Below are 27986 nucleotides of genomic sequence, written 5' to 3'. Positions count from 1 at the left end.
ATAAGGGGGCTATTCCAGGGACAAGCTGAATATTGGTTATGAGGCACCATAGGTGATGGACACCAGGCTGTTCTTAGTGTTTGCTTGGTTTGCTGCAGCCACTGTTATCTGTGTTTGTGGCTTGGGGGCAGTCTGAAGTATCACCCTCTGTGGAGGATTGCTCCACAATGTGGAAAGCCTCCAGGAACTCATTGATGTCGATGTGGCCATCCCTGTTGAAGTCAATGCTCCGGGCAAGGTCACAGATGCAGTCATCTGTGATGTCAATGTTCATATGAGAGCTGAATAGCTTCCAAGTCTGCCTGAACTCATCCAGTGAGATGAACCCTTACCAGAGAGAGGAAGTTATTTCAGTGAGTCAGTCTAGTTTTCAATGTTCATTTCCTCTGACATTCTTGCAGGGACACCTGCTCCTTACTGTTGAACAAAGATACCGAAGGCCTTTTATCTAGTTTAAACTCCCAAGGGGATGGCACAAAACTAATGGATCACCAATGGTTCTCAACTGAGAACAATTCTGCTTCCTTTCCACTGGGGACATTTGTCAAGGTCTGGAGACATTTTTGATGGTCATGACTTGGTAGGGTAAATGTTACTGGTATCTAATAGGTAAATGCCAGGGAAGCTACTAAATATCCTACAATACACAGGATAGACCCCCAAACAAAGAATTATTCAGGCCAACGTGTCAATAGTGCCATTGCTGAGAAACCATAACCCATCCCAAACATATAATTTATTTTGCTTATAAAAAGCCTTTGGACCCATACATCTAAGGTCAATTGACTTTTTTTTTTTTTTTAACAAGGATTCCAAGACCATTAAATGGAGAAAGAACTGTTTTTTCAATAAATGGTAGTGGACAACTGGATATCCTCATGTAAAAGAGTGAAGCTAAATCCCCTACCTTGCACTACCAACAAAAATTGACTCAAAATGAATCAAAGACCTAATGGGAAGAGCTAAAATTGTAAAACTCTTGGAAGAAAACATAGATGTAAACTTTTGTGATCTTGGATTACGTCATGATTTTTTAGATATGACACCAAAAGCACAAATAACAAATGAAAAAGATAAATTGGACTTTTTTAATTAAAAAATTTTGTGCATCAGGGATCCCTGGGTGGCTCAGTGGTTTAGCACCTGCCTTCAGCCCAGGATGTGATCCTAGAGTCCTGGGATCAAATCCCATGTTGGGCTACCTGCATGGAGCCTGCTGCTCCCTCTGCCTTTCTCTCTCTCTCTCTCTCTCTCTCTCTCTCTCTCTCTCATGAATAAATAAATAAAATCTTTTAAAAAATTTTGCGCATCAAAGGAAACTACCAAGAAAGTGAAAAGACAATCTATAAAGTTGAAGAAATTATTTTCGTATCATATATCTGATCATGGCATGGTATCCAGAATATATAAAAACTCTCATAACAACAAAGAAATGAATAACTCAATTAAAAGATGAGTAAAGGATTTGAATAGACATTTCTCCAGAGAATACATAAAAATTCCAATAAGCACATGAAAAGATGCTCAATATCATTGCTTATTAAGGAAATGCAAATCAAAACCATGAGATACTGCATACCCAGAAGGATGGCTATAAAGGGGGCAGGTAGCAAGCGTTGGTGAGGATATGGAGAAACTGGAGCCCTCAAACCTTGTTAATGGGAATGTAAAATGGTATAGCCACCGTAGAAAACAATTTGGCAGCTCCTCAAAAAAGTAAAACATAGTTTTATGATATTATTCCGCACTTGCACTTCTAGGAATACGTCCAAGAGAATAAAAAACCATATGTTCGCATAAAAGGTTGTACACTAATGTTCACAGCGTCATTGTGAATAACAGCCAAAAAGTGCAAACAATCTAAATGTCTATCAACTGATAAATGGACAAACAAAATGTGCTATATCCATACAATGGAATATTAGCCAGCTATGAAGAGGAATAAAGAACCAATATACACTACAACATGGATGAAAACATTATGCAAAGTAAAAGAAGCCAGACACCAAAGGCCATAATATTGTATGATTCCATTTATATGAAATGTGCAATTATACTGCACAGTTATACTGCAAATCCATAGAGACAGAAAGGAGATTAATGGTTGGCAGGGGCTGGTGGAGAAGGGACAGGGATGGAGAGTGACTGCTAATGGGTGTGGGTTTCTTTTTAGGGTGATGAAATATTCTATAATTAGATAGTGGTGATGGTCACACAACCTCATGAATATACTAAGAATCAGTGAACATTTTAAATGGGTAAATTACACGGTGTGTGAATTATACCTAAAAATAGGTGGAAAGAGAGTAATAATATTGAAAAAGGCCTTTTGACCACTGGGGGAACAGGACGAGAGTATACAAGACTTCTCTGTACATTTTCTGGTAATATCCTGTGAATCTGTAATGATTCCAGAATAAGAACTTTAAAAAGAATTCTTTAGGAGTGAGATTGTTAAAAAGCCTTTCTTCTCTAGGTACATCTTCTAATAGCTGTTTTTCCTATGAGAAGTTCTCATAAGGTTTGTCTTCTTTCTTCTCTGCTCTACCCCTCTACCAGGATTGTTCATCTTGCCCAAGTACTTTTCCAGTTCTGCCATTTATAAGCATAACCATTATTTATTTTGGTCCTAAGGTGCTTGAGTAGAGAGGTAAATAACCAGGAAAGAGACTGAAAGGTGGGAGGTAAAGTTCGTACTCTGTGTCAGGAGTGATAGGATAATGAGTGTCTTTACCTGAATGATCACTATCTATGATCCTAAAAATGGCCTCTAGGTTGGATCGGTTTCGATACAATGTTTCCAGCAAACTTGACTGTATGTTCTGCAAAAGAAAAGACGTTTTCTTTCTATATCTCATGTTTAGACTTGTTCTAATATATAATTAACAATCAACCCTGACAATAAGATACTATTGAAACAGCCTGAAGATATTTTGTCACCAACCCCCTCAGCCTACTAAATAATCTAAGGGCTTAAGAAGTACCTAGTCTATGATGAAAATGTTCTAAAACTGACCCTCATAATGGTTGCACATATCTGTGAATATATGAAAAACCACTGAATTGTACAGTTTGAATGGATGAATTGTATGGTATGTGAACTATATTGAAATAAAGCTATTTTAAAAAGTACCTAGCTCAAGACCTCATATACATTACACATTCAGTAAGTATTTATTGAATAAATCCTTTTTTTTTTTTGGAGGGGTGGGGAGCAGTATGGTGCCAGGGAAATCAGACAGCCCTGAGTTTGAATCCCAGGTCTACAACTCAGAAGCTCTGTGAGCAGTGTCCTCATAGGTATAATGGTGCTGAGAATACTATACTTGTGGGGTGGGTATTTTGAAGATAAATTGAGGCAACATATGTGTCACTTAACACAAAACCTGACATATAGAAACTCAACTCAACTCAAATAGTTCCATTTTCTCGTCCATCTTCTTTTTTGGGTTCTCAATATTTGTTCCTGATTCAAAGTTATCCATAGGGAGATTCATGGTCCACGATATGCCTTCATCCACCAATTTCTCACCATTACCTCACGGCTCAGTTGTTCTTTGGCCAAGTCCTCCAGCCAGGACTTGTACTCCAATGTGTTATCTGTTGAACTGTTCACCAGCTGAGGCCTCAGCATGAGCCATGGCAGTCCTAGATGCAGCACAGACTCCACAGCTTCTGCCCAGGCACTAAGAGTGATTAAACCTACAGGAAAGAGAAAGTTTGTTGACCTGTCACCTATAGGTTTAGTGTCCTGCCCAATAGTGCAGACATTTTTATCCTGGCATACTTCTTGCTCTCTGTAGGTAATAAAAATAATGGGCACTGTCACTATATTTGTTAGTCAAGGTAGACTTTGCTGGAAACCAGGATTGCAAGATAAAATACAGGATGCCCAATTAAATTGTTACTGCTGCTTTCTAATAGGGCTATATGTGGTCAATGTCTATTAGACATTCCATTGAGTTGAGCAAAGACAGCATTTCTAGCTTTGATAATAGAACACAGAATATACACATTAAACAAGAAGCCAAATCACTAATCTTTTACTAATCTTGGAAAATTTCTTGCAACCTCCCCCACCTATTGCTTTTTGCTTAGTTCTGGCCTTGTCACCCTCCTTTTGACTCCATTTCTTTTTACCATCTCCCCATATATATTTTTGCTAAATTCATATTATGTTAAAAGCTTGTAATTTTAAAATTTAGAAAAGATAACTGGAACATTAAATTGAATACAATAAAGAAAGAAGTCAACGGTGTCCTTTGGCCATTAGTTCAACAAATATTGATTTGATAACTTCTGCAACACAGATTTTTTTTTTTTTTGGCCAGCTTTCTTCTAGGAATATTTTACTTCCTTGGTCTCACCAGTTTTATCTGCATCATGCTTCTTAAATTCACCAAGAAGATCCAAAGAAGAAGCAAATAACTTTTCCCGCAGAGATCTCAGAGCTGACTCCTCTACTCTGCTAATCCTGGGACAGGAGATGAAAAAATTTAAAAAGTTAACATAGAGAAAATAGGCATGGATTTGTTTTTCTTACCATACTTCTCTCTTTCCTAATGCCTCAGCCTCCCTGGAGCTCAGTTTGGGAAGGAGGGAAAGGGCTCAGTTTTTGAAGGAAGAGCTCCATCTCTTATTTCTCCCCTTGGCATTTCCACTTCTCCCTGCTGGGCACAAACAGGACCTGCTGCTCTCCATCATAGTGCAGGACAGTGGTTACAGCAAAAGATCTGGAGAGAGACCACCTTTGTAGTAAAGTTATCTTACTGTACTGCACCTCAATTTCCCCATCTACAAAAGAGGGATAAAAATGGTACCTACAAAAGAAAGAAAGAAAGAAAGAAAGAAAGAAAGAAAGAAAGAAAGAAAGAAAGAAAGAAAAGAGAAAGAAAGAAAAGAAAGAAAGAAAAGAAAAGAAAAGAAAAGAAAAGAAAAGAAAAGAAAAGAAAAGAAAAAGAAAAATGGTACTTACCTCATAGGATTATTGTAAAGATTAAAAAAGTAAATTCATATAAAGTACTTAGAAGAAACCGCAGCACCTGGAAAGCACTCAGTAAATGGTCTCTGTTATCATACTCATATGCTTTCCTTGTAATTTATTACGTTAAATAGGCACAAGACAAGAGTATGAATAATAAAGTAGCTCTAATTTAATTTTCTCATTCTTACTGGATCAAAAGAGTAATGCCGGGAACAGGCACTAGATCCAAAGTAAGTGTTCAGGAAATATGTATAGTTGAATTAATAAAAAGATAAAAAGAGAGAAAGGTAAAGAAAAAAAGAGATAAAGGTAAATATATACTTTGTCTTGCCTCACTGAAGAGCCAGCCATTCTATAAATGAGGACCAGATAACCTATGTTTTCAAGTGCCAACAGTTACACATGTGTGTGTGCGCACACACACAGTTTTAATCATGTTTGATGAAAATCTTCCTTGCAATTTAAATAAATACATACATACATACATACATAAATAAGGCAGCCCCGGTGGCGCAGTGGTTTAGCACTGTCTGCAGCCCAGGGCCTGATCCTGGAGACCCGGGATCAAGTCCCACATCGGGCTCCCTGCACGGAGCCTGCTTCTCCCTCTGCCTGTGTCTCTGCCTCTCTCTCTCTCTCTCTCTGTGTGTGTGTCTCTCATGAATAAATAAATAAAATCTTAAAAAAATTTAAAAAAAATCTTAAAAAAAAAAGAAGTATGGGACTCCCTCTCCTCCCCCCAAAAGTTTATAAACCATTGGTCTGGCAAAACATTCAAACTGTCTTCTGTCAAATTGCAGTCCTCCATCATTATCACGACGGGATATAGTATGGTGACACTCTTGGGAGCTGGCTAGATGTACGAGGCTCTCTGTTTCTACGGCAAGCAGCAAATAGTGAACATTAACTAAATGCAGAGTTCTGCGTGGATTGTTTCTTTCCTCCAACACCCACTGAGGAAGGTCTGATTACTATGCCCATTACAAAGTAACTAATCCAAGGTCACATAGCTAGTAACAGGTGGCGCCAGCAATCAATCTTAACAGGTGGACTCCAGGCAGGCTAAACTATTACTGTGAGGCATTGATGTGAACCAAAAGTGAATGGATGCTGAATGAGAGCTCTTTGAAGAAAAACACAAGATTTTGAGTTTACGGCATTGAACCATCAATAACAATAGTCAGAGACATTTCCCCCTTACTTCTAAGTTCTCCACTGCACTCCAGGAAGTTGAAGTTGTTGGACGAGTGACTTCTAGGTGAATTAGGTGATGTTTCCTTGCTTTAATACAGTTGATGAAGATTTCAAAGAGCTCTTTAATTATGTTATTAAAACATATGCTCTATAGGATTCCCTACAGTGACTTCTTTTGCAGTGACAACACCTAAATCCTATGGAATCAGCCATTCCAATTCCCTGGGGCCTACCCCTGGAGATCCTACTTTGGTGGGGCTGTGATGAGGGTAGGGCAGCTGAGTTTTTGTAAAGCTCCCCTGATGATGTGCCTGCACAGTAGGTTTGACTATCACTTAATGAGTTCAAATTTTCATATGAAACTTCTTGAGTGATGCTGGCCTTGATTTTTTAATAACTTGAGTGTTTAATAACTCTTGATTTTTTCACTTTATTAATTTAAATTCAATTTGGCAACATATAGTATAACACCCAGTGCTCATCCTATCCAGTGCCCTCCTCAGTGCCCATCACCCAGTTACCCCAACCCCCCACTCACCTCCCCTTCCACTACCCCTTGTTCGTTTTCCAGAGTTAGGAGTCTCCCATGGTTTGTCACCCTCTCTAATTTTTCCCATTCAGTTCCCCTCCTATCCCCTATAATCCCTCTCACTATTTATTATATTCCCTGTATAAGTGAAACCATATGATTGTCCTTCTCCGATTGACGTACTTCACTCAGCATAATACCCTCCAGTTCCATCCACGTTGAAGCAAATGGTGGGTATTTGTCGTTTCTAATGGCTGAGTAATATTCCACTGTATACATACACCACATCTTCTTTATCCATTCATCTTTCGATGGGCACCGAGGCTCCTTCCACAGCTTGGCTATTGTGGACATTGCTGCTAGAAACATCGGGGTGCAGGTGTCCTGGCATTTCACTGCATTTGTATCTTTGGGGTAAATCCCCAGCAGTGCAGTTGCTGGGTCGTAGGGCAGGTCTATTTTTAACTCTTTGAGGAACCTCCACACAGTTTTCCAGAGTGGCTGCACCAGTTCACATTCCCACCAACAGTGTAAGAGGGTTCCCCTTTCTCCGCATCCTCTCCAACATTTGTGGTTTCTCGTCTTGTTAATTTTCCCCATTCTCACTGGTGTGAGGTGGTCTCTCATTGTGGTTTTGATTTGCATTTCCCTGATGGCAGGTGATGCGGAGTGTTTTCTCATGTGCTTGTTGGCCATGCGTAGGTCTTCTTTTGTGAAATTTCTGTTCATGTTTTTTGCCCATTTCATGACTGGATTGTTTGTTTCTTTGCTGTTGAGTTTAGTAAGTTCTTTATAGATTTTGGATACTAGCCTTTATCTGATGTGTCATTTGCAAATGTCTTCTCCCATTCTGTAGGTTGTCTTCGAGTTTTGTTGACTGTTTCTTTTGCTTTGCAGAAGCTTTTTATCTTTATTAAGTCCCAATAATTCATTTTTGCTTTTGTTTCCCTTGCCTTCATAGGTGTATCTTGCAAGAAGTTGCTGTGGCCAAGTTCAAAAAGGGTGTCGCCTGGGTTCTCCTCCAGGATTTTGATGGATTCTTGTCTCACATTTAGATCTTTCATCCGTTTTGAGTTTTGAGTATCCAGGCACCCCTACTCTTATTGTGTCTCTGGGAATCTTGAGGCTTCAATGCCCCCCCCCCTCCGCAATTCTGCCCTATTTCCCTGCTAAACACTTTTCAGCCAGGGAACACTCAGATGTGGATTTTTAAAGTTCCCACTTGTCCAGGGCTGGGCTTTCCTGCCACAGAGGCTTTCATGGCTCTGCTTTCACCCAGCTTGTCATGGTTCCCCTCCCCACTTTATTCATTAAAAAAAATTTTTTTCTGCCTTCCTACCTTGTTAGAAGCGAAACCCTTCTCTTTTAGCTTTCCGGCTGTTTTCTCTTTACATCTCAGGTCGAATTCGTAGGTGTTCAGGATGATTTGAAAGTTATCTAGGTAAGTTTGTGGGACCAGGTGAGTTGAGGACCCTACTTTTCTGCCATCTTGCCTCCCAACCTAACTCTTGATATTTAATAACTCGAGTGATTTAAAATAATGCACTTTCATAGCACTCACACAAAGCAGATGTTAAACATTAAAGTGTTCTCTTCAACTGGGTTTATGTTAACTTTGTTTTGATTTCTAATTAGTTCACTTGATAATTAAAGAAGCTTGTTCAGTAGCACTAACACTGTATCTGTTAGCAGCTTATATACTCTGGGACCATCTTCTTGGTGGGAAGCAGTACTGCACATCTGTTATGTGTGTGATTTCTGAAATAAGACTGCCTGGGTTAAGGCTTACCTTCATTGTGTATTAGCTGTATGAGAATGAGCCAGCTGATTTAACCTCTGTTCCTTACTGATCTCCTCCATAAAAGTGAAATTCATATGTATTTTATAAGTTCATTGTGAGACATACATATAAATTCTTTATAATAGCACTTAGTGGGTGGTGAGTCCTCAACCAAGGTTAGAACTTAGAATCATCCCAACAGAAGCCATTTAAGTACTATTATATGCTTCCTTCCTGGGAAGAAGACGGCCAGCAAATGTGTGGACTGAAACCCATCTGTCAAATGCCTAGAAAGGAAAAAACCTTTGTCTGTGGCTTATAGGGTAACACAAGCCCTTTAAGGAAGGGAGAAAACAGAAGAGTGACCCTGGAAAGACTTAGTGGCCTGGTATATGGACTTTACCCAAGACACATCCATTGAAAATAACTTCTGCAGGAAGCAAATTTGTTGCTTTCATTAATGACGCAAAGGTACAGGTCTTAAAGTATATGGAGGACAAGGAAGAGGCCCTTGCTATGTCTATGTGGACCTCACTGCTGACATAGCTAAATTTTGTTGTTGTCGTCACTGTTGTTGTTATAGGTAGGCTCCATGCCCAATGTGGAGCCCAGTGTAGGGTCTGAACTCACAACTCTGAAAGCAAGACCTGAGCTGAGATCAAGAGTGGGGTGCTTACCCAGTTGAGCCACCCAGGTGCCCCATATATTTTGAATTCTCACTTAGAATTTGGATAAATATCATGATGCTTGACGTTTCTACAAGCACCATAATTCTGTTTTTCTGAAAATCATTCATTAAAAAGTCTTGCCTTTGCCTCATAGTCAGCCTGTGGGTCTCCTTATTAGCTTGATACTGCACGACGTATGGGGTCAGGGCCGGTCCCAGTTTGACATAGGCCCCTCTGTTACTGCCAACTTCATAGTAGTTGGAGGCAGAAAAGATTGTTAACACCTAAATCAAAACAGAGAGAGAGAAAAAAAAAAAAAACAGAGAGAGAAAGGCATTCAGGTTCACTGAAAAACTTTTCACCATCAATCTGATAGGGCCCAACCCAATTTCAGGCATTGCTCAATTTCAGAGGCTATTCCTTGGCCTCACCTATGGATTGATTGATTGATTTATAAGATTTTCTTTATTTATTCACAAGAGACACAGAGATAGACGCAGAGACATAGGCACAGGGAGGAGAAGCAGGCTCCAGGCAGGGAGCCCGATGTAGGACTTGATCCCAGGACCCAGAATCACGCCCTGAGCCAAAGGCAGGTACTCAACCACTGAGCCACCCAGATGTCCCAGATCTTTTCAATTTTTTAAAGTCATCAGTTCTAGTAAGGCAGGAGCTCAAGTAATAACAGCTTGAATTCTGATGGGACATCCACAACATGCTTTCTTCATAGTTTCATCTCAAGTACAATAGTAGGGGTCAGAGAAAACATTTCATTTGGATCAACTGAGAGGCAAGCAGGATCCAATAACTTGGGAAGGCCATTACAATTGGCAAGCCGGGAAAGCCCAGGTGGCTCAGGGTTTAGCGCCATCTTGTGCCTGATCCCACATCGGGCTCCCTGCATGGGGCCTGTTTCTCCTTCTGCCTGTGTCTCTGACTCTTTGTCTCTCTGTGTCTCTCATGAATAAATAAATAAAAATCTTAAAAAGAAAAAAAAAAACAAACAATTGGCAAACCAGTAATCAGAGCTGGTATGAGGCCTCAAAGCAGTTTCCCATGGAATACTCTGCCTCCTACGAAGCCCTGTGAAGGTTTCCATTGTTAGTACATTGGGAAATGGTAGACACTGCATCTCTTCTTGGAGATTTATAAGGGATATAGGAAACTAAAAGTTCTCAGAAGTCCCACAGTAGAGAAACTTGAATTAACCAAACACTTCTTAGATTAGTTCATCTCACTTTTTCCCCCCACTGGAAACCTGTTATTCTCCTGTAGAGTTGGTTTCCGCGGGACCACTCTCATCCTAGTGGCACTGGGCTAGGCAAACATTGTAGGATTAAGATGCCCAAAGATCAGTTAGGATATTAAATATGTTCCTGAGATGACAAACAATCCTGAATCCCTGTCTGGGGCACAGTGCAGAAATCCTGTCACCCTGCAGTGTTGTTTGAAACATGTGGCAGCAAGCAATGTGACTTAAAGAATGGAGATGCGGCTGGGAAAACACTAAGCCATGTATTTCTGTCCGCGAGATGGGACAGTATCTGCCTTTTTGTTCTCTCAGGGTACATGCTGTGTGGTGGCAGCAATCAAATTCTGAGGTTTAAAGAGGCTATGAAAGTCAAGGAGAAGCGACTGTAAAGGACGGAGCCACCTGGAGAGAGTGGGTGGCACACACAAGCCACGGCTGGCCGTGGGCAACCAAGAGCCTGCGCTTGTCCCGCCCTGGGGGTGACGTGGACCGCTCCCGGGCACCACAGACACGGTGCCCACCTTGCGCCTGTGGCAGAACTCGTAGCCTTCAGGCTTGCACTCGTGGGAGCGGATCAGGAACTGCAGGTTGTATTTCTGTAGCAACTGTTCTGTTACATTAGGTCCAAAATAACAGCCTCCTCCTCGAACGGTATTGGCTTTGCAGCCCTCCTGGGCCATGGGATCGCTCCACAGTATATCGACCACCTGGAAAGGCCAAGAGATGGTTTCTTTCCTAAACTCTAGAGAGAGATTCAGAGTCATTCCTATGAAAAGCGGAGCAGTAAAAGGCAGAGGAGGAGAGGAAGAAGAAGAGGCTACAAATATTTGGATGGAAATAAGTGAATCGTTTTCCCTGTGATCAATATTTGATAGATGCTCATATTTGAACCTCTGGGGTTCCAGAACTTTCTCTTACTCACAGGAGGAGCATGTGTATGCGCATATTGTTTGACAAGCCACTTTCTAGGAAATAAATCAGATGTGAAGGCTCCACATATAAACCAGATAAAAAGGGAGCTGCTTTGGTAGGAGCATTGATCAGAGCCAGTAATCTTCAGTTAGCCCAATTCTCTGGGCTCCTGGAAAGAAGGCAGAAGTCCTGGGACTGGCAATGTGATCTCTCATGCAGCATTCACAAGGCCCAGGTGTAGTCCTGGGAAGGTGCAATCAAATGCTTAATCTCTTAAAGTAATTTCAGCATTTTAAAAAGAATTTGCAGAAGAGCTGAATAATTTTTCTAGCAATTCAGGTTCTACCCTTTGGTTACTACTCAGGAAACACTGATGGCTAATCTTATACACAACTTACATGAAATATTTGGGTGTATTTTGGTTGTTGACACCCAGTACTTTCTAAATGTACTTTTAAGGGGGAAAAATGCATTTGACTTGTAAACATCAGAACATTATTAATGAGTCACATTTTGCAAAAGGAGAGACTTGCATTTATTTTAGAATTTCCATTTTCAGTTGATGTTGGAGCCCAAATCGACAGACAGCTCAGCGAGAATGTAATGTAAACTCACCATCTAGCTTCTGAGGTTTCCAGCCTCGGGGTCAGCTGTGACTCCTCTTTCTCACCACCCTCCATCCAATTAATCCGCAAGTTCTGCCAATTTTAGCTCTTACATAATTCTGAATTCTCTCCTTTCTTTATTGGATGAACCATAAAAAAAACTGCCATTCTTACAGGTGACAAATGGTTGAATACCAACAAGTTCACTTAGTGCCACTAACACCCCTGGCACACGTTTCCCACATGGATCTCCCATGTGGATTACAAATCCTACCACCCCAGTCTTGCCTGGGTGAAATGTGCCCTCCATTTGGCAGCCAGGGGCATATTTAGGTGAACACTGGGCGTGCCTCCTCTGAATTCATTCTCCTTTTTCCTTCTTGGGAAGAGAACTCTGATGAGGTGTTTGGGGTGGCAGCATGCCTAGCTAAACACTTGCTTTCCCAGTCTCCCTTACAGCGAAGGGTGACTATGCGACACAGTTCTGAAGATTCTGGAGAAGCCTTTGGTTGCCTGAGAACAGAGGTCCCAGAAGCTGCTGACCTAACCCCCTGGACCTTGAACTACAGGAGCCATCTTTCTGATACATTAAAAACAAAACATCAGGTAATAGCATCCAGTAACTCACGGCTTACCTTCCTACCCAATGAGGCTAGGTCACTAAGTGGGTGATTGCCCACCTGCCACAGCTTCCCATCCTCTGTAAAACTCTAAAATATTTGAGTTCTTAGGCAAATACTAACTAATATCCTTCTGGGGTGTTCTAGCCCCAGGGGGAGAGGTGGGAAAATACCCCGAATTTACAGAGGGAAGAGATTCCCTTTGGTTCTCAAAATCCTCTCCGGAAGACAGCCACATGGCAGGGAGCAGCACGTGGCCGCAACTCACCTGCTTCCACTCCTCCTGCGTGGCCTGCAGGGGCTCCTCGGCCTCTGGGCCTGCTTCTGGCGTGAAGAGCGGGGGCGCCCCTCCGGCCCGGCTCTTGGGGAGGCCTGCCTGCTGCCGGCACCCCCCAGCCCCAGGTCCGCAGAGCTCCCTCCGCGTGGGGCCAGCTCGAGGGGCTCGACCGGACGGCTGCAGGGGATGCTGGAGGAGCGGCTGGTTCGGTGCCGCCCGGGGGAGCCCAGGTGGAGGGGCCAAGTGGGCAGAGAGCAGCTCTGGGGCAGAAGCCACGGGGCGGGTCTCTCTGCGTGGCTTGTCGGGGCGGCCTTCTCTTTCGCAGGCTGCTTCCCCTTCTGCTTTCTCGTTTTGCGCCACAGGGTGGAAACGATCTAAAAACGTCCGGAGAAGATACAGATGCTGGGCTGACACCGGAGTTGGTTTCCTGAGTAGCCCCTCCAAGGCGAGCACCTGGGCTCCGGAGGATGCCTCTGGAAACCGTCAGAGCAGATTGGTAATTGCTGTGATATTCAAGGACATGATCTGTGGGCTTACAGTTTTTGGTTTGCATTTCATTTTTTTTCTAGTACTTCATATATATTGTATTTTTTACAAAAGTACTGATCTGTGACAAACTGGAAATTTATAAAACCTGATCTTCCACCACAGATAATTCGAGAGATACTAAGCTAGGCCGCTGTTTCCTCTAGGAATCTGGTGAGTTTTAGACAAGGACGGGAAAGGGAACCTCTCGGGAAGGTAAGTCTGTATGGACTTTCCTGCTATACAACCAGGTGTTAAAACAAAGGAGAAGAAATGCAGCTTGCAGTTGAAAAATGTTGGGATAGGAAACACCTGATGCTTTGCTGTGGGAGAGGCAGCACTTTGTGGCATCTTATAGGAAGTGCTATCTTACCTGTTGAGGAAGGCAGGGAGTGGAAGGGAGCACCTCTTTTCAGCCTGGATCTAATTGGAAAGAGACTCTTTTTGCCAAAGAGACTGAGTATGGTCCCTGTCACTGACTCAGAGTCATCATGGTACTGGGACCCGGCTGACAGTGTAGTCACAAGCTGGAAGAATTCTGATCATGGGAAAGAGAGAAAATAAGGCCACAGAGCAGAGCTGTGGCATCCAGCAACCATTCCTGGTGTGCCTGAGTGCCACAGTGGAAACCGAGGGACACATTGTCAGGCTACCAATGACAGAGGTCTGGCTCACAATGGGAACTCAGTGCAAACACGTAATCAAAGAATGAGAACTTTCTGCAAATAGATGTAAGGACTGTGATCCAAGAAAGCCATGTCCTCGTGTGGACTAGCCTAGGGCAAGGACAAAGGACACTCAGAGAGGGTCAGCAGAACCTGAATGATGTTTTAAGAGGAATCCAGATTGAATATAACAGAACAGAGGTGTTCTCTAACTTTGGACAAGCACTAATGACTTCCTAGGCGGCTTAGCCCTGGGCATAGAGAGTAAAAGGCCATCAAATGTGAATGGAGTCATAACCACCTCCTTCTCTCCTTGCTGCAACTCAGATTGAGTGTCAGACTATCAGTCCCACCCCTTTCCACCCTCTGGTAACTTTATTTCAAGGATGTTATTTATCTGCCCCCAAAAGGCATCTCTAATTTTGATTTTTAAGGAGAATGACAGTGTTACTATGTTTTGAGCCCTTTCTAAATAGTGCTATGCTGGGCACTTAGCATGAATTCATTGATTGACCCTCAGGTCACCGCTATAAGACTGCATCCTCATTTATGGTTTTACATGAATTCATTGATTAGTGCTCACACCCCTGTGAGATAGCATCCTCACTTATAGTACAGACGAGACACCTGAGACATAGAGATACTAAAACGACTGTATCCAGATATCTGACTCCAGAGCTCCTACTTTTGTGTTTCTCTCCCAAATGATCCCTGGACTCTGTACAGATGGCTACATCTCCCCTCCCCAGAGCTTTGCAAACCAACTATTGGGAGGTTGGCTTTTTGCTAAGCTACAGAAAATAAACTGTTCTTTAGCATTCTTTCCCAAAGTTCCTACTTCTCCTGTATACATGAAATGTGATTCCTCCCATGAGATCATCTGCTTTATTGTGACTTGTTGTCTCTACCTCCAGACATAGATGCAGCAGAACAGAATATTTGAATTAAAAAAAAAAGTGAGGTGCTGGACATTGTGCAGAATTGACAAAGGAAATACTTAGAGCTAGTTTTAGGTCCCTTGAGCCCCTCCTCCTCTGTTAAGAACATGAAAGGGTTGAGATTATGGAAAAGCAGAGAGGGAATTTATAATGAAGATTTTTGAAGGAAGCTGTTGAAAATGTTGCAGGTGCCCCCTCTCCCACCTCTGCCAAGGGGTTACCCTTTTCCCCTTCCAACACTCAGTTTGTGGGTACAGGGACACATAACTGGTCTTTCAGTCGCCAGAACACAAGGGGCCATAGCCAGACCTTGATAGGTAGGATTTGAATCCAGAAACCTTGGACTGTATGCAATTATTGGATGAGACCTGAGTGCTGACTCCATTGAGGAGGGATGGGCATGGCTCGCTATGTGGAAACCAGGATGCATGGAAATTTGGGGAGTAACAAAAACAGATCAAGACAGAATGTGGCATCTATCTACACTTCTATCTAACATCTATCTACACTTCTTCCTTAGAAATAGAAACCCAGATTCTTATAGATACCACCTGGAATTAAGAATACACTCTCCAACCTGCCTTTCAGCCTAAATGTTAACAAATGATAAAATTTTGAACAGAAACATGAACAAAAGCTTTGTGTACAACTGAATGTCCTTAAAGGGAAGAAACATGCCTTTCTTCTACTTTCTAATTTATGCTGCTAGAATGTGGTCATGATGGCTGCAACCCAAGTAGCCATGCTGGGCCATGATGCAGCCTGGGGGAGCAACAAGACAGCAGGAAACTGGGTCCCTGGTGACTTTGTGGTGTTACCCTACCAGCCCTGGACTGCTTGCTTCCTGTGTTTATTTACAGAAGGAAGGAATAATCATAAACCATTGTTATTGAAGTTTTCTGTCACTTCAGCCAAATGCAGTTAATATGATTTCTACTTGTTGAATACAAATTTTGTAAAGCATGTGCATATGTATTTTCATTTAATCCTCACAACACCTAGGATATAGTCATTCATATTCCTATTGTATAGATTCAGAAGCTGATGTTATAATAAATTACTTTTTCAAGGCAATATTCTATAAGTAGCAGAAACAGAATTTTTATCCATTTCTTTCCAACTTCATAGGCCATGGCATAATCACTCACCATAGCTACTCAAGGAAAAAAGAGCATATTTCTATTCAATACCTGTGTGGCAGACCACCACTCCTCCAAATCTATTTTCCCCTTCTTCGTCATAGGAATGGGAACCCCAACTCTTGTGCTAGGCCTGCAGCCAACCAGAAAGAAGGCTGCATTTCCAGCCTCACTTATAGCAAGGTGTAATTCTGAACAACAGGATGAGAACAGAAGAGATGTATACAACTTCTTCACTGTGTCTTTAAAGGGCAGGAATATTCTTCCCCCCTTCCTTCCTCTATCCTACTGCTTGGAACACAGATGTGGTGGGGTGGCAAGCCATCTTGGCCTACACAGATGAGGGCATGGGAAACACACCCCAAGGATGGCAGCATAAGAAGACTTGGTTCTTGGATAACCTAGTAAAACAAAGCTGCCATACTAGCCAAGTACTCCATGTTCTAAGATTCAAACCCAGATCTGTCTGATTCTAAAGCCATATTCTTTCATTTGTGTCTCATATAACACAGACTTACATGAATTAGAGTTGCTCAAAGCACACAGGCTTGTGTAGTAATGAGTTCTCTATCTTTGGAACTGCTCAGATGAATGTTTTCAAGGATGTTGTAGTAGGGATTCCTGTGTTTTGGAAGGGGCAGCTGGAGTACAGAAGCCTTAGGACACCGTTCAAGTACAAGAGTTTGTGATTAAAAGAAAATAGAATCTTTTTTTCCTAAAGCTTTACTTCCAAAGTGAAACAAAATAGAGACGTGTTAATACTGGAGTATAATGCATTCTGTGTCACTCACTCCTCCTGCTGGTTATTGTAAATCCCCTTAGGGAGGCACCATCTCTGGTTATCTCTGTATCCCCCCTACCATTTTCCTTGCACATAGTAAGCACTTTAAACATAGTTGTTGAGTTTAATTCTAAATTGATCTTCATCCTTCTATCTGCCAATAGCATCCTCCCTCCATGAAGTAGGTACTCAATAAACATTTGTTAGTTTAACCGAGTTATTTGAGAAATAGAGGCTCTTCAGGTACAGTGATTGAGGAGTATTTACTAGAATTGTCCAGATCAGGGACAGCAAATAGATGGCTCTCACTGTCACTCCCCACTATCACATCCAGAACAAACACCATTAATGGATCACAGCACGTTTGTGCCTTGTGCTTGGACGTGGATTCTTAATCTTTCTCCTTTTAATGGTTTAATGGCTTCTCTTAACAGCCCGTATTAGTCACCTGGAGTCAGTGTGCAAGATGATATTTTATGCTGCCAGTGAAACTGGGTTAAATTATTATGAACTGGATTAACTGGGTTAAATTATAGTGAAATATATACCACTTCAGTAGTCAGTACCTTGTGCCTGTCTAGTTTAGCCAAAAGCTCCAGGTCAGTCATGTCTGACACTCCGCCATGAAGAATCAGGACTTTCTCATCAACCAGAGTAGCCAGAGGAAGCCAACAGAAAACATCCTGCAGTATTTTTAGTATTTTCTTGCCATGTGTCTAGAAAATGATAGTTAGAAGATAGTAAGTTTCAAATGACACTACTAGACTCATCTGAACTAAGAGAAACTTTTGCTTTTAAAGGCAGCATACCTTATATTTATGCATCACTTCCTTGGTAAAGCCATATCTAGATTTAAAAGGAAAAATAGATATTAAATTTGGTGACATTATGGTATAATTGAATTCTTATAAAAATTCATATTCTATGTACATATACTTAAATATATGGAAGAGACTGAGGTATAATACTTACCAAAATGTTTACAATCATAGCATTCTGTTTGGTTCAAGAAATTATAGGATATTTTGATTTTCTTCCTTTTGCTTATCTGTATTTCTTACCTTTTGTATAGTGAGCCTTTATTGTTTAGATGATAAAGAGTATGGATATGTGAAAAAAAATTAATGTTTTATTAGGAGTAGGATAATGTGTAAATTTTAAAGAAATATTTTAAATGTCATATATTGCATATTCTTTTATAAAACTGGAAAACTACTTTTAAAAGGCATTTAACAAATAAGAAGCTCTGATGAAATAACTTTTTACAATGACAAGTAAATATCAAATACCCAAGCATGTTTTAGTTTGTTACCGTAAGTTCACCATATGGTCCTCACGGTTTCCTCGGTTAAGATGGAACTCTTTTGGGTAAACCAACATGAAGGCAAAAGAATCATCAGGATCTCTACTGATTCCTTGCCTCGATCCACAAAGTCACCATTGAAGACATAGGCCCTCTCTGGTGATGGAAGGCCATTCTTCCCAACAAGAAGACAAGTCAAGAAGAGGAAACAAAGGAAGGGAATAGGAAATTGGGTCAAACCAATGTGCATTTGACAGTTACATCAGATCATACATGAATTCTGTACTTTCTGGCTCTCCTCCAAATGTGAATTGTCAACAAAATATGGAAGTATTTTTTATTGGTCTTATATTTCCTTTCTAGTCAGGCTGAGGTTATGACATGCTCATCAAAATAAGGACTTTATACAAAGCCAGAGTCTTGCCATGTGGCAGGTACAAAGGACACTGAACTTATGATCCAACAGCCAGTTTTAAGTCCTGGCCAAAATATCTACTTTAAAAAAAAAAGATTTATTCATTTGTTTGAGAGAGAGAGAGAGACAGCCCAACATAGGGCTCAATTCCATGATTCAGATATCATGACCTGAGCCAAAATCAAGAGTGGGATGCTTAACCAACTGAGTCATCGAGGCACCCTTGGCCACAATATCTTTAGTAATAGCAAAGCAGCTGTCAGATTCCTCTGAATTAAATAAGACAAATGAGAAAATGCTTTGGGAAGCACAGTATATATAAAGTAATATTACATTAATAGAACATTCATGTATGTTGTTATATGCTCTACATTTTATAACTAGAAATGGATAGGAAAATAGCTTTTGGGCACTTTGCTAATCATCAATTTTCTTTATTTGGAAAAAAGAAAAGTACTAAATAATGATTCTTTGTCTTTATTTTAAAATAGTTTACAATAAATAAATAAATAAATAAATAAATAAACAGTTTACAAAAATATACTAAAATGTAATGCAGTGCTGGCTATATTATGTACTTGCTACAAGGTATTATTTAAACTTTAAAATAATATTTTAAAAATCCAAGCATACTTAAGCATTTGTTTATAGATTCTATATTTGAACTTCCAGAATAAGTCTCAGAGCAAGACGGGATCTTAAGCACTCATACCTTATGAAATATAAATATTAAGTCATCCAACTGGCCGTGCAAGTCACCTAACAGAGACAGAAAAAGAATGTCAGTTTCTATTGGTTCTTGCCACTGTGTCTCATCTTTACTATGAAAAGGAAAAGACCCAGAAAAATCTGACAAAGTGATGGTTACTCATTTTTCCATATGTAAGAGAGGGATAAATATTAATTTCCCTTGTTGCAGAGATAGTTAATATTGAAAGCAGGAAATACGATCTTTTTCTACAAGATTATCATGAATAGTAAATGAAGTAAAGAACAGGACAGAATACTGCAGGGTTGCCAACTCAAATGGGAGCTGGAGTGATTCTGCTCTATCCACGGCAGGAAGACGATATTCACATGTGGGCCAGTGTTCTGAGATTTTTCAAGAGATGTTGGAAATCTGGATTTTAATATGAAATCCTCTGATTTTCAAAAACTGGAAATTAATTTGAAAAATTTAAGAACATTTCAGGGCAAATAAGACCTATCTGCAGGTTGCAAGCAGTCCTCAGGTGCCAGTTTATTTACAATCCCGGGTGTATTGCAGGCTGTATCCCCTAAGATGTGGGACATCAGTCTGTAATAGATGTTTAAATGTCTCTGAAAACGTAAGGATATGGAAAGAATCATGACTGACAGGATTTCTCTCTGGGAAAAGACTATATGTGGGTGGAAGGAAGAGTTTGCTAGGGCTTGCTCAAGTAACAAGAAATAAGCTGTCTTCTGACAAGGGAGATCTGGCTAATTGGGATTTTGTTTTGAATGGAGAGCGTGAGTTAGGGGCCAAACGTGAATTGCTTGGGGAAATAAGGCAGAAGCTGGGCCCTCTTGGCCCATAGCCCTTCGTTGCACTGCAGCTGCCTCAGTAAACGTGGAGTGAATCCGTGAGCACTCTCAGGGTGCATGCATCTCCCACCAGCCTGCCTCTCCTCTTCCCCATCACAGGGGCTTTCTTGTTTGTGTCTAGCATATGAAGCCATTCTGTCCGGTGCTTACCACACACTGTGATCTCCTCGCTGTAACAGGTGGAGACCCGGTTGATGTTTGGCAGTTGTACCAGGTGTTTCCGGGTTTCATGCAAAAGATTCAAGACATAGCGAGCATGGAGCTGCTATTAGGAGGAAGCAGAGGGAGGGACAAAATGACACTGATATTCATGCAGCAAACTGGGCCTCACCTTTACTATGTAATGACTCCAATCACCTGAGACCCCAAGAGTGACCCTAGTAAATCGACTCTGGGACCCTCTGCATGGATCCTCTCTTTTTCACCTATCTTCTGCTCTTGTTTCTGCTTTTCATCATCCCCAAATATTGAACTAATTACCTCTTTACTACCAATTGAATGAGAGCATCCCATGCCTTCAGCTTGGGAGAAATGCACGCTTATCTCAGTGAGGTGTGAGTAAGTGCATGTGCATTGATGGTACTGAGTGATCCTGACATCATGGAGAATACCATCCCAACTCCTCCTGCAACAAAATACCTTCAAATGAAGGAAAGAAAGGGCTGGAATCTGGCATAGAACCAGAATCTGACCACTTCTCACCACCTCTACCTCTACCACCGGGGTTTCAAGCCACTATCACCTTTTGCCTGGTCTATGGGAAAACCCTGACTGGTCTCCCTGCTTCAGCCCTTGCTCCCCACACTCTATTCAGAAAACAAGAGATGAACACTGGGTGTTATTCTGTATGTTGGTAAATTGAACACCAATAAAATTAATTTATTAAAAAAAAAGAAAACAGAATGATGATTTTAAAAATCAAGCCAAGTTATATCATTCCTCTGTCCAATGTCTTCTCATCTCTTTGAGAAACATAAAAGCCCATCCACTCTCCTCTCTGCCTCCATTCCTTAACTCTCTTCCCCAAGCCTCTCCTCACCAAGTGGCCTTCCTGAGGTCCCCAAGCCATCCAGGCAGGGTCCTACCTCACAGCCTTTCCGTTTGTTCCTTCTGCCTGGAACATTTTTCTGGAGGCATCCACATGGTACATTTCCTCACCTTTTCCGTGGTGCCTTCTGAGACGGCAGCCATCTCTCCTACCTAGAACTTAGTTCACTGTTTTCCATAGCTCTAATTTCTGTCTAATATATTACAGAATCTACTTATTTGTTGTTCTTTCTGATCTATTGTGTGTCTCCCCGCTAGAATGTCAGCCCTGTGAGGGCAGGGATTTCTGCCTTGCTCACTGCTGTATCCCCAGGCCCAGAACAGTGTCCACACATAGTAGTGCTCACTAATTACCTGTGGGATGAATGAACAAGGAAAGGTGACATAAATTAGGAGGAGAAGTTTTCAGTACACAAAACCTGGTTTATTGACTTGTACAAGGTCCTGGTTAAGTGAAGAGGACATGGAATCTCTCTAGTACATCCATATAGATACTAACACCCTAAATCCAGGGCTCTTCCTTTTGTGTTAGGTCTGGTCTCTCTCTACCTACTACATGGCATTGGTGGCGGCCCAGGTTCCCCAGAGCAAGCTTACTTGTTTCAGTCTGAAAGCTTCCACCAGGGCAGTTGCGTGGTCAGGAAGGAGTGGGAAGGAGAGGCGTGGCCCCGTGTAATTGTCTGGTACCTCTATAGATTCATAGTCACTGCCTTTCTCCATCTCAGAGTCCTGGAGGAATCTCTCTGTGGTGAATTTGCAGTTCAGGAAGTCTCCTGGTCAGGATGGAAAGGTTCGGACAGCTTATCATCAGATGTGCAGTCAGTTGGCAATACAAAACTGTCTTTCCCTGGATCATACTTGAAGTGGGGTGGGCCAGTCTGGCATCAGCTCCAACACCAGGGAAGAGAAAGGGAAGGGAAAGTGACAACAGATTAAGGTGGGCACAGGGTGCCTGGGTAGCACCCTGCCTTTGGCTCAGGTCATGATCCAGGGTCCTGGGATGGAGCCCTGTGTTGGGCTCCCTGCTCAGTGGGGAGCCTGCTTCTTCCTCTGCCTCTGCTTTTCACCCTTGCTCACTCTCTCTCTCTCTCTCTCTCTCATTCTGCTCTCTCTCAAATAAATAAATAAGGTCTTAAAAAAAGGTTAAGGTGGGCAGGAGGAAAAGGTTAAGCTTTAATGTCAATTTCATTTTACTTTTATTTTAAAATATTGAGATTTGTTAGACCTAGAAAGAATAGAAATTGAGGAGCCGAGGCTTATTAGCAGAAGGAAAAGGAAAAGCCTTGACAGGAAAAAAAAAAAAAAAAGCTCACAGGTATTTGTGGTATACTCAGTGAGTGTGGCAGAAGCCATTAGACCTTTCAGGGCCCTTCAAGCAAGGGCCAACCACCAGCTTCTGCATCACTGGCCTGGGAACTTCTTTCCTAGGCTCACAGGGGTCCTCAGCAGGCCTGAAATGTTGTGGAATCAACAGCCTTCAACCAATGAGCTTCAGGACATGACATATGAAGACTCTAGTTCTCTCTGCCTTCAGGTGGGATCATTCCAAGGCATGGGATGTTGCACATTTCCCAGGCACACCAACCTGCTGGCTTAGTAGCACATCCCCACCCCCTTTATTGGCTGCCTTCCTTTCCCTGAATTCCTTCCCCACCCCGTCCCCACCCCCATTATGTCTGTATGGCAGCTCATACTCACTCTCATGGTTGCTGTTGGGGGTAAAGTGATCCACAAGGTAGCTGAAGAAATCATGGAGCTGCAGGAGAACCAAAGACTCCGCTTCAGAGATGAGTGCAAACAGAACCGGGAGGGTCCAAATCAGCCGCACCCTCTGGGCAACTGAGCCTTGCTGCCCGCGGGCTAGAAGGCAGAGCACAAGGTGACTCTGTCCCACATCCCACCGCACCTTGTCCTGGTCCTGCTGCCCAGCATACTCGATAGACTGGAAGATGCGCCAGGTGCAGTGCCGCCTCATCTCCAGGCGTGCCATGTAGCGCCGGTACCATCTCTGGATCAGGGCTGCTGCCTTGAAGGCTGTGAAATGGGTGGAGATGCAAGCCAGTAAGCTGGGACCCCCTGGGCTGGGAGGGGGTGAAGGGCACCTCTCCTATGGTAACGCAGGAACAAGACAGTGGAGAGAAGTACTACCCATTGCTGCTGGTGGGAAGGATTTGCCTTACCACTGGCTGGGGTGCTGGTTTCCCCATTCCCATCTCCCACCCCACCTTCATTCTTACCTAGTACTTATACTAACATCACTGGAGGTTTACTAGAATTCCTACTTTTTGCTGAAAATACTGCATGTGCAGGTGGAAAGGCTGGATTGCCAGGATTCTTAAGAAACGTAACCTGAAGAGGTTGCAAGCATGAGGCATCCCTGCAGAGTGGATAACGCAGGGGTAGAAAGTGGGGAAGACATTTTGACATAACAATAGACTGGATAGCAGGAGTCCTGGGTTCTAGGCCTGGAAATGCCCTCATCAGCTCTGTGGCCTCACGTGGATTTTACCTTCCTGGGCCTCAGTGTTCCCATCCCAAAAGGGGGATGGACTAGATGACTGGGGAAAACAAACAATAGACAAACACGCAAATTCTGCATGAAATGTCAGGTGGTAGTAAATGCCTATGGGGCTCTGCACTTGCTTTCTCCATACTTGTCACAGCCCTGTGGGCTTTAAGTGTCCCCATCATGATACCTGGGTGACCACACTGACTATCAAATCTGCAGGCAGGCTTTGGGCTTCTCCTTTTGCCAGGACCTGTGCTGGGTGACCGCATCCACAGGGTGGCACGATGAGGTTTAATTCTTTCTATGAGCTTTAGGACCTGTGGTCATGTACTGCTGCTATAGAAGAGAACAGCTGTTCACATAAATAACTAGATTCTTCTTAAGCTTCTGGGCCTGAATGTACCACTGGTGATGAACGGAGTATTTGTGGATAAAGCGAGATTAAAAAGAAAACCCTACAGGTTAATTCAGGTCAACCTCATGAAGAGTAGACAGACTGATTTAATATAGTTAGCCTGCATTAGAGAGCTAACAGAATTCTGCTGATTTCTCTAAGAAGAATGTCAATGGGAGAGTGGGGGGAGGAGAACCAGGGAGGATCTTAAACAAAGCTGAATGTGATTTCCTCCGACAAAGAATGTCACACGGTAGCTATTACTCAAAGGCACTTACCCAACACTAAGGGTTGAAGCTGAAGCTCTACCAACTGACTTCTGTAAATCCATGTTCAGAATGGTGAACAGACTTTCTAGAAACTTATGGGAAGCACAGATACCTGGACCTTGCCTTAGAAACCACAGCTTTAGACTCTCTACAAGGAGTCCAGGGACCTTCAAGGCTGACAAACTCCACACACGACTCATGTGCACCCAAGTGGAAGCAATACTGAGGAGTACTGGGGCCACCAAGGTTCTGTGAAACATGTTATTTGCTAACACCTTTCTTCCACATTTAAAGGAAAGGGCTGCCAACTAGGCATATTTATATCCTCAGTCTTGCTTGACTGGCTTTGGGCAAGGACAGCAGGCAGTGCCTCCTCACCTGTTTCTCCCACCTAGTCCTGTCAGGTGTCTGAGTTACCCTTAACTGAGATAAAGGCTGTGAGGTGCAGGATGGTCTAAGACCTTCTACTCCTGCCTTCCCAACAGCGCAATATAACACACTTGGGCTCCTCTTGCTCCAGCTTTCCCACCCCTCCCCCCTTTTTAAGGAGGCTCCACACTCAATGTGGGGCTCAAACTCATGACCCTGAGATCAAAAGTCACATGCTCCACCGACTGAGCCAGCCAGGCACCTCTAGAACATGCAACTCTTGATTTCAGGGTTGTGAGTTTGAGTTCCATGTTGGGTGTCGAGATTACTTAAAAAAGAAAATCTTTCAGAGCATCTGGGTGGTTCAGTTGGTTAAGCATCTGCCTTTGGCTCAGGTCATGATCTCAGGGTCCTGGGATCAAGTCCCCGCATCAGGCCCCCTGCTCACCAGGGATCTGCTTCTCCCTTTCCTCCTGCCCCTCCCCCTTGCTCATGTACATGCTCTCAAATAAATAAAATCTTAAAAAAAAGAACAAGAGCCTCCAGCCCCCAGCTACCCAGAGGATTATAGACAAACCACCCAGCTGGTTCCTTTGCAAATTCCAGACCCACAAAATCACAAGCAGATAAAATGGTTGCCTTAAGCCACTAAGTTTTGGGTTATGCAGCAATACATCATCGGAAGAGGAATTATAAAAATGCTTTACAAAGTCATAAAATAAACTCAAAGCAAAATGAATAATCGATCTCCAAAGATGAAAAGCAAAAGTTTAGGGGCGCCTGGGTGGTTCAGTCAGTTAAGCATCCAGCTCTTGATTTTGGCTCAGCTAATAGTCTCAGAGTGGTGAGAAAGAGCCCTGGGTTTGGCTCAACGCTAAGCATTAAGCCTGCTTAAGGTCCTCTCTCTCCCTCTCCCTTTTCCCCTCCCCTACAATTCACACATGCTCTCTCTCTCTCTCTCTCTCTCAAAAAAAAAAAGCACAAAAGTTAAATAAGTGAATCTAACCTTATTTAAGTTCGAAATACAGAATGGAGTTATTTCAAATGCCTTGAGAATTCAGTAGTTTGTACATCCCTAGTGGATATATCCAAAGGGCAAAAAGACGGGGTACTTGAGTGGCTAGCGGTTGAGTGTTTACCTTTGGCTCGGGTTATGATCCCAGGGTCCTGGGATTGAGTTCCGCATCAGGCTCCCCACAGGAAGCCTGCTTCTCCCTCTGCCTATGTCTTTTGTGAATAAATGAGTAAAATCTTAAAAACAAACAAACAAACAAACAAAGGACAAAAAGAACTACAAAGAAATCTTAAAGAATTTTCAGTCATCACATTGCTTATAATAGTATTGTTACTATTCTGAAACTGTTATTTATGGTGGAACAGAGTAAATAATACTATTTTAATGTCACTAGGGAAAAAAGATTTTTAATAAAGAGATATATATAAGTATAATATCAAGGCTGTTAAGTAAAAATATTGTGTTCCTAAATATAAATTGGTTATGGTGGGTTTTTCTCTAAGTAATACTTATTTTCCAGATCTGCTCACTGGAAAGGTATAGAATGATATAGGCCAACCAGGAAGCAATGAATACCCCGCACCCTAAAGAGAGGGTACCCTAAAGAAGTACCCTCTCTGGAGCCAAAAATGTGCAAGATGACCCTGGGACATATTGCCAAGCTAGAAAACAAGGAAGCCACAAACTTCCAGTGATGCTGAAGCCCATATAAACAAGGTGTTGTCACTATTCCCCCTGCTTTCCTCCTATAACTTTGGCTGCCTCTCCTGAGCCTCCTTTGCTGACTCATCCTCTTCTACCTGGTGCTTAAGCCCCGGGGTCCTTCATGGCTCTGTCCTAGGCCCTAGACTCTGATCTGCCTTTACTTTCCCTCTAGGGCACTTCAGGGACCCCCATGGCCTCAACCACTACATAACATTCTGATGCCTTTCAGTGCATATCTCTCCAGCCCAACCTCACCTCCAGAATCCAGATGTGAATATGTAACTGCCTTCTCAGTATTTCTACCTGTGTGTCTCACGGACACCCCAACCCTAACTTGTATAAACCCTTCATCTTCCCTCTAGTCAAAGTTGATTCTCCTCCACTATGTTTATGTCAGTAATTGGTATAATTGCCTACCCAGTTTTGCTAGCCAGAAAACTGGAAATCATTCTTGATCCTTCTCCCTCACCCCATACATCTACTCAGTTGGATCCTGTCAATTCGACCTCCTGAATACTGTTGGAATTCACCCTCTTCTCTCCATCTTTGCTGCCAACAACTCTGACCAAAGTATCATCATCTCTTGCTTAGATGACTTTAGTGGCTTCTGGGCTGTTCCTTCTTCTACTCTTACTCCCTCCAATCCCTTCTCGACAGAACTCTGAGATCTTTTTAATGTGCATATCTTACTATTAACTCCCTATTTTGAATTCTTCAATTGTTCTTCATGTCTTTAGGATAAAGTTTAAAATCCTATAGACCCTGAGTGATCTGGGCTCTGCCTACCTTGGCAGCCATATGTCATGCCATCCTCCCTCTTGTTCACTTCAGACCAAGTTCCTTGAATATGACTCTCTTCTCTCTCTCTCTCTCTCTCTCTCTCTCTATATATATATATATATATATATATATATATATATATATATATACTAAACCCTCTACCTGAAAAGCTCTTTCATCTGCTTTTTTGCCAATTTTATTTCATTTATTTGTGCATGAACAATTTGGGATAACCCATAGTGGACAACATAGACTCCTCAGTACACTTTAACTTGGTCAAATATAGTTCACCAACTTCTAAGATATTCAGCTGACATTCTGGTGGTCTCATCATAAGGAGGAGAAGCTGAGTTTCAAGAACTGTCTGAGGAGAAATATAATGGTTTCTTTCTATTCTGAGAAGCCCCTCCCTATAAAATGTAGGCTTTGGGATACCTACGGATAATCTGGGAGTTGGGAAACACATACCTTTCTCTGCATTCTGGAAAGCAAAGTGATGTTGGGCTGAGGTACCACTTCCCATAGTGTACGTACAAGATTTCTGCAGGACACAGATAGCAGGCAGAGGGAGAGCAAATTGTTTGCTGATAAAAGGAAGAGGGAATCTGAAATAAGATAATCCAGGCAGAGTATTATTAGTTCAGGTAGACTAAGTTATCTATGGACCTTGTCACCCACATCATAAAAACTGTGAGACTATCATCTGAGAGCACTTTCCCTACCTCTTCAGTGTCAGTGCATGGAA

General features: G+C 42.3%; 1 protein-coding gene across 1 annotated transcript; it reads right to left on the bottom strand.

Moving 5' to 3' along the window:
• Nucleotides 1-73: 73 nt before the first annotated feature.
• On the bottom strand, nucleotides 74-27764 carry PPEF2 (protein phosphatase with EF-hand domain 2). The gene is given in 18 exon segments (XM_055313100.1): nucleotides 74-327; nucleotides 2735-2822; nucleotides 3539-3702; nucleotides 4368-4474; nucleotides 9297-9439; nucleotides 10929-11114; nucleotides 12813-12937; nucleotides 12940-13195; nucleotides 17436-17585; nucleotides 17679-17715; nucleotides 18182-18260; nucleotides 18263-18347; nucleotides 19300-19346; nucleotides 20304-20418; nucleotides 21798-21973; nucleotides 22899-22956; nucleotides 23107-23234; nucleotides 27710-27764. Coding segments are annotated over 18 exon segments (2253 nt in total).
• Nucleotides 27765-27986: the final 222 nt, after the last annotated feature.

The sequence above is a fragment of the Nyctereutes procyonoides genome, unplaced genomic scaffold (genome assembly GCF_905146905.1).
Source record: "Nyctereutes procyonoides isolate TBG_1078 unplaced genomic scaffold, NYPRO_anot_genome, whole genome shotgun sequence".
Taxonomy (NCBI): domain Eukaryota; kingdom Metazoa; phylum Chordata; class Mammalia; order Carnivora; family Canidae; genus Nyctereutes; species Nyctereutes procyonoides.
Note: the sequence above shows the minus strand (reverse complement) of the source record. Positions and strands in the feature narration are given on the sequence as shown.